Below are 6321 nucleotides of genomic sequence, written 5' to 3'. Positions count from 1 at the left end.
TGCTGAACTCGGCTGTGTCTGGGGTGTTTTCTAGACACCCATCATCAACTGCAAAACCATGATAAAAACCACTGAGTGTTTACTAGCCTTGAAACACAATATATGTAAATTTTAGAAATCAGCAATTTTTGTAAATACAATTAAAACCAAACCAAACCAACAACAACAAAATATTTAATGAACTGGATGATTGGAAGGTATGAGGCATTTTGTTTCTCTCTTAAAAGGGGTTTCTCAGGATATATTTAGATATTTAAAAATAAAAAAATTAATGAAAATTCAAAATTAAATTTATTTTCCAAGCTCTACTCCTTTTGGCTTTTCTTTTAAATTAGTGATTGAGCTTGACTTTACGTAGAACTGCATGTTCTTATGATTAAGAAGGGATCGTCTTTTCATTTTTAAATGTCCAAAGGAAGTTGTAGAAAATGTTTATGCAATATTTTTGAAGTTCATGGTAAAACGATGCTGTAAGCAAAGACAGAATTTTCTTCACCGAGTAGCTCTTCATGGAACTCCATTTCTGGTTTGCTACTTTGCTCAAAATGGCTGAAAATCATTTATGCATCATAAGATCTCATAGAAATGCAATGTGGCAGTTTTATGCTGAATTAATTTCTGCAGATTGGTAACTAATCTGATGGATCCAGAAACCTGCTTTGATCATAATGGACATTTTTTGCAGAAAGGGTCATATCAAGAATACCCTTTTAAAAATCAGCTTATGGACTTTTTACCAAAATAAGTCATCTTTAGATTAAACAAAGATTCAGCAACTTGAGGCCAGAATAACTCTTTGGATAGAATCTGCTTCTAGAGCTCCCTTCGCTGTGTCAGCATGGAGATCTTGCAGTCCAGGTTCCTCTTGGACATACCCAAGGAGACCCTACCACCTGGGGCATGATGCTGGGCATCCAAGCAGCTACATCTGCCAGAACACAGGCACTGCTGAGGACACACCTGTGGACTGTGCCTTCTATCCTTGTGTGACCATCATGTTAAGTATCTGCAGATGGATTATCTTTTTCCCATAGATGTGGGAAACAGTAAAGACTTGACTTAAAAATGAGTTGATCCAGTGACCTGAGAAGGTTATTCCAGTCAGCAGATCCTGCTTTCTCTCTTTTCTCCTTAGAAAAAAATAACACTGCCAATAGGAAACAGGAGAAAACTAACTATATTGGCTAAGTAACTCAGAAACCATTAAAAGTCAACTACAAGTACTTAAAAATTATTTCAGTCTCAGCAGGGACAGGGTCATCTCAAGAGAGAAGCAGGTGACACCAGAAATGTGGTAGACCTTCTCAGAGTATCTGTGTCTTTTGGTAAAAAACACAAAGGGCAGCTAGACATGTGTGTGCCCTCTGTGACTGCTGATCCAAAAGTCTTCAAGCTCAAGTGCTCCAGGCTTATGTATTCCCGCTGTGGAATGTGCATATGTAGACAGTGACTGGAAAAATTGTTTTCCATTAAGCAAATCCACAAACCTGATTGAGGAAGGCCTCCAGTAATTTGTATGCATAATACAGTCACCACTTGAATTTCCATTTAAGGCTCTGAAAAACATTTTACTCTAATCCTAGTAGATAGTATCTTCACTCACAGCGTACCTACGACAGAGACATTTATCTGAGCAGGCAGCACTTCCCTAAGAATTCCCCCTGTGTTCAGATCTGACTGTATTAGCTTAGCTAACAACTTTTATTTCACCTAAGAAAGAAAAATTGAAGGGATTTTCAAAGGCATTTCTCTAGATGCCAGGTTTTTAATTTATCTAACCACTAACAGAAGTCTAATGGGCAAGCACAGAAGATAGAAAGTCTGTGTGTGGGAGAAAACCTAAACCCATAATTTTCAACCTGTCAGACAACAGCAACATTGAACAAAACAGAAGATTAGATATTATTTCAGAAGAGATGTGGGCATAATCATCAAATTGGCTGTAATAGAAAGCAGTATGGGAGAACTATTCAAAATTTTATCGTATTTTTGAACGGAATGTAAAAAACACTGTTTGCAAAACTTTTTGTGACAGATTTTTATTTTTTTTATCAATTCTAAGTGAGATAGAACAATTTTTAATAAGAACACAGACAACTGTTTTGCATTATCCAAATAACTTTAAAAAAGCCTAAACAGGAAAGATTTTGAAAGGATCTTTTAGCTCGCAAATAAAAAATGAGAGAAAAATAGAGTGCTCATTCCCAGTTCCAGCTCCCAAGGCAGCCAACGAGTGTTTTACTACTACTTTCAGTACTGAAAGTCATTCCTGGGCTCACATAAAAGGAAAAAGACCAGTTGCCTTTGGGTACGTCTGTATCATGCACACACAGTGCTGCTTCAGAGGTCCTTCAGCACTGGCCACTCGCAGGGCTTGGTACCTGTGCAGCTGGAGGGTGAGGGACACGCCGGGTGTCTCAGGTACCGTGCGGCTCTGGCACCCCGAGGCTGCACTGCTCCTCTGCCAGAGAGAGCCTGCGTGCAACGTGTTGGGGTACGTCCACGTAGTTCTCCATTTCTTGGCACAGAGGCACCCTCAGTAAGCTATAAAGCCACATGGACTAGGGCCAAGGTATCTTAAATATTGACTCATGGTCTGAGTTGGAGATCAGGGCAGACAGTTTCATTCCTCTTGGCACAATGAAAATCTCTGAAATAAGGGTAAACCTCATCTGTCCAGAATGATAACTTTTTTCAGGGGCCAGTCTAAAAATGAACTCCTTCAAGAGCAAGACACTATCATAAATCTCACTATCTTCTACTCCAAGGTCAAGATGATTTCTTTCACCTGATCTTCTCTAGCAATCGTGCAGCAGTACAGAAGATGCACATATTACCAAAAAATCTCATCTAAACCACCTGATTGATAAATAGTTGTGGGTAGAGCATGAAAGAAAACACTCTTGGGCTGACCACGTGTCATACTGTGAAGGACTGAAAAACTGGAAGATGTACAGGGAAGATGGAGGTGTGAAAGACACAGCAGAATCACCTGTTTTTCCAATAGGACAGGGATTTGGAGGATCAGGATACCCTTGATCTTCACTGAAGTCCTTTGGTACGTTATCTCCTGTCAGCTCAGCCACAATGTTTGGGATATTGCCGTAAGGACCCAAGTGTTGGAGACCCTCGTGCGCACCACCTGGCAAAGACAATTTACACACACTGTCTTCTTACAAGATTAAAGTCTAAGTGCTTTATTTTCTTCAAGTAATCCACACCTAGATTTTTAAAATATATAGAATTGTTATAGAGACAGATCCAAGTTTAGATTTCAAACATCTCTTTCAGAAACATAAGTCCAGGACCTAAATCAGATAACTTAGGTAATGAAAAATGAAACTAAGAAAAAAAAAAAATCAGTCACTTCTTAATTTTAGGGTTGTTTTTTTTCATTAACTGTGTAAGTTATAGGTAAGAAAATGCAAAGAAAAAGAGACACGAGACAGTAGTGGAACTTAAAAATCATCTTCACAATGCACAACCATCTTCAATCACTGTTCACTGCAGCAACTAATAATTAAGAAGATAGGGGAATGTTAATGACACTGGGAAAAAAAAGCAAACCTATTTGCACAGACTAGAAATACATTAATAAATTAAGTCATGTGAGGGGATGCAAGATATAACAAATGTGGTTATATACAGCTGGAAAAATTATTTTTAAATCAAACCATTTCTTAAATGCAAATTTGAGTGTCCTGCAGTAATGGTGAAAAGTGACTGAGTACACATGGTTGATGGGAATTTTCGTACATGTACAACTACACGGTAGTCACTGTGGTATGAAACATCACACAGATCAGTTCTAGATGCAGGCTTTTATATTTGGCCCCCAGGACTTGGAGCACCATCACCGCAAGGTTACAAGAGCAGCATGAAGCAGGTTTTGTAACTCAGTGGCAGAGAACACAAAGATGCAGGCGTCTTCCATGCATCTCAGCTTGGGCGCCTTGCCTTTGACAAGTAGGGTCTTCCACTAAAGGTTTGGGAACCAAGCTCAGGCCATTCTCTCTATATGCCTCTCTACAAACATTTATCTGCCCCAGATCTCTTCTGCACGCATTACTGGCCAAATGCATCTACAGACTAAAGCCAAGCTGCTTGAGGAGTTTGTTAAATACTGTTGTACAGTATTCTTTTGAATTTCAGGCAAATAAAAACTTTGTTTCAGGCATGCTCTTTTTCCTTGCCACAACATAGCCACCACACACACTGCAGCAACAGCTAATGTAGTTGTTGAGTACCTAGATGCCTGTGTCACAGCAGAGCAACATTTTTTTAAAACCCTTTATAATGAAGGATAGCAACATACAGTCAACATATAAATTCCACTAACAATGAATGAGAGGAAAAGGAATTTGAACGATTGGAAAATGTGAGTTAAAGACTGAATGCAGACACAACTGTTTGCATAAACAGCACCATCACCATATTATTACCAAATAGTCTTATATTCAATTTCTGTAATTTTCATAAATCCAAAAGATTGGGAGAATGCTTCTGAACATGAATGATTCTTCTAGAGGAGCTTTCAAGTACTCCTGTCCAAGTTACAAATAAATACTGCAAGCCTAAATGATCTTCTATACAGCTAGGCATAGTAAGCTAACATAATCACTTTAAAAAATTGCTAACGCAAGGCAGTCTTGATAAATTTTGTATTCATTTATATATTTAGAAGTGGTAGTTGAGTCAAATTGTGTATAATTTGAAAATAATCAGTTTGAAGCTGGCATTATAGTATCAGAAGAAAGTTAGTCTATATGTACATATATTTCAATTTTATTTGCATGATGGACTAAAATCTAATCAAAATGCTAATTTTCCCCATCAAATACCAGTTTCTTATTCTGTAATGCAATATTGATGGAAAGTTTTACAGATGTGTAACAAACATAGAAGTAGCCCTATAAAAATTTTGCATCTGTGTTATATGAGGTTTTTCCCAACCATGAGACTTGGTACTAAAACCAGAATAGTGTTATGCACACTATGAACTTTACTGCACATTTACACTCCACCGTCCACACCAAGATGCTTGCAGGAGCCGTAGAGATTCACAATACTGCTGTGGTGGTGAGATTAAAAAATGTGTAACACACATTTAATTCATGTCATTTAATCCAGCATCTAATGTATAGCAAAAAATATTTCTTCTGTACTGAGCTCCTTGACACTAAGATTGATTGCATAAATGTACTTAAAAGCATCAGGTTATGATTCTGCTGTAAACTACAGAACCACATAATCAATACGTGTTTGAACATCCTGTATACAATGTGGTTCACTATGGGACAATCCATCAGACAGAAGCAGATCTACACTTGCATGTGGTGCAGACCTCTTGGCACCAAAGCTCCATCCATAAAGAAAACAGAAGTACTTAGCAGGCTCCAGTGTGCTATATATACTTGTAATTTTAAACCAACTGCCAAGAATTCTCTTGACTGAGTACAAAACAATCTTTTTATATTAATATAAAGGATTGTTTCCTTGAAGTATAAATGTCCAGGTTCGTTTAAGGGTTTTTCCTTTCTTTCCAAAGGCACAAGAGACAACAGCACCTGCTCTGGTGTCATAATTTAGCACGAGTAATTTAATTGTGTTAGCAAAGCTCATTCCTTATAACCTCTGATAACTAGTGCACTCAGTACAGACTGCAATAATAAAAATGAACTGCTATGAATATACCCAAACAGGGATATTATGTATAGCTATTCACAAGCTGCATTAGTTTTGATACTGTAATGTTACTGATTTGGAGAAACTTAGAGAACAGTCTTGTACAGAGAAAAGATGGACTAGATGAATCTGTGTTTTCCCCATTTCTCCTTACATCTTGTATGAGCTGACTTTTGTGTGCAACATACTGTCAAAGAAAAAAAAAAAAAAACAAAAAACAACAACCTCCAAAACAATCAGATCTCTTTCATGTGCAGTATTTCTGTGTGAGCATGTAGTTATTTTACATCCCTAGAGGATAAAGTAGAAGTTTCGGTGTTCTGGACGGAGGTCAGTATTGTCATAACTGAGTGCTGGATTTAATTTTAAATATATGCATATATGTAACTGTCCTCTGGTACTGGTCTTGAACTGTTCAGAGTGGAAAACAAAAATGCAGCAATGCCTCTCACCTCTTCTATAATTCTGGAACAGTCTTTAATCATCTCACCAACCACTGGTATCATCTCAGAGATACTTTGAATGACGAAAGATCTACAGTGCATGTATTTTAACTAATTTATTTGTAGAAGCGATACTGCCTTTATGGGTAGGAGGATAATACAACCACCCCGTTCTTGGCAAGAAAAAAAAAAA

General features: G+C 37.6%; 1 protein-coding gene across 1 annotated transcript in view; it reads right to left on the bottom strand.

Moving 5' to 3' along the window:
- The window catches only part of SCG5 (secretogranin V (7B2 protein)), a 25433-nt gene that overhangs the window by 9481 nt on the left and 9631 nt on the right, over window positions 1-6321 (bottom strand). Inside the window, 2 exon segments of the mRNA XM_008943828.1 lie at window positions 2-48; window positions 2993-3142. Of these exon segments, the coding sequence (XP_008942076.1) occupies window positions 2-48; window positions 2993-3142 (197 nt within the window).

Source organism: Merops nubicus, unplaced genomic scaffold (assembly GCF_000691845.1).
Source record: "Merops nubicus isolate BGI_N331 unplaced genomic scaffold, ASM69184v1 scaffold7487, whole genome shotgun sequence".
Taxonomy (NCBI): Eukaryota; Metazoa; Chordata; class Aves; order Coraciiformes; family Meropidae; genus Merops; species Merops nubicus.
The sequence above is the reverse complement of the archived record's forward strand: the minus strand, read 5'-3'. Positions and strand labels throughout refer to the sequence as shown.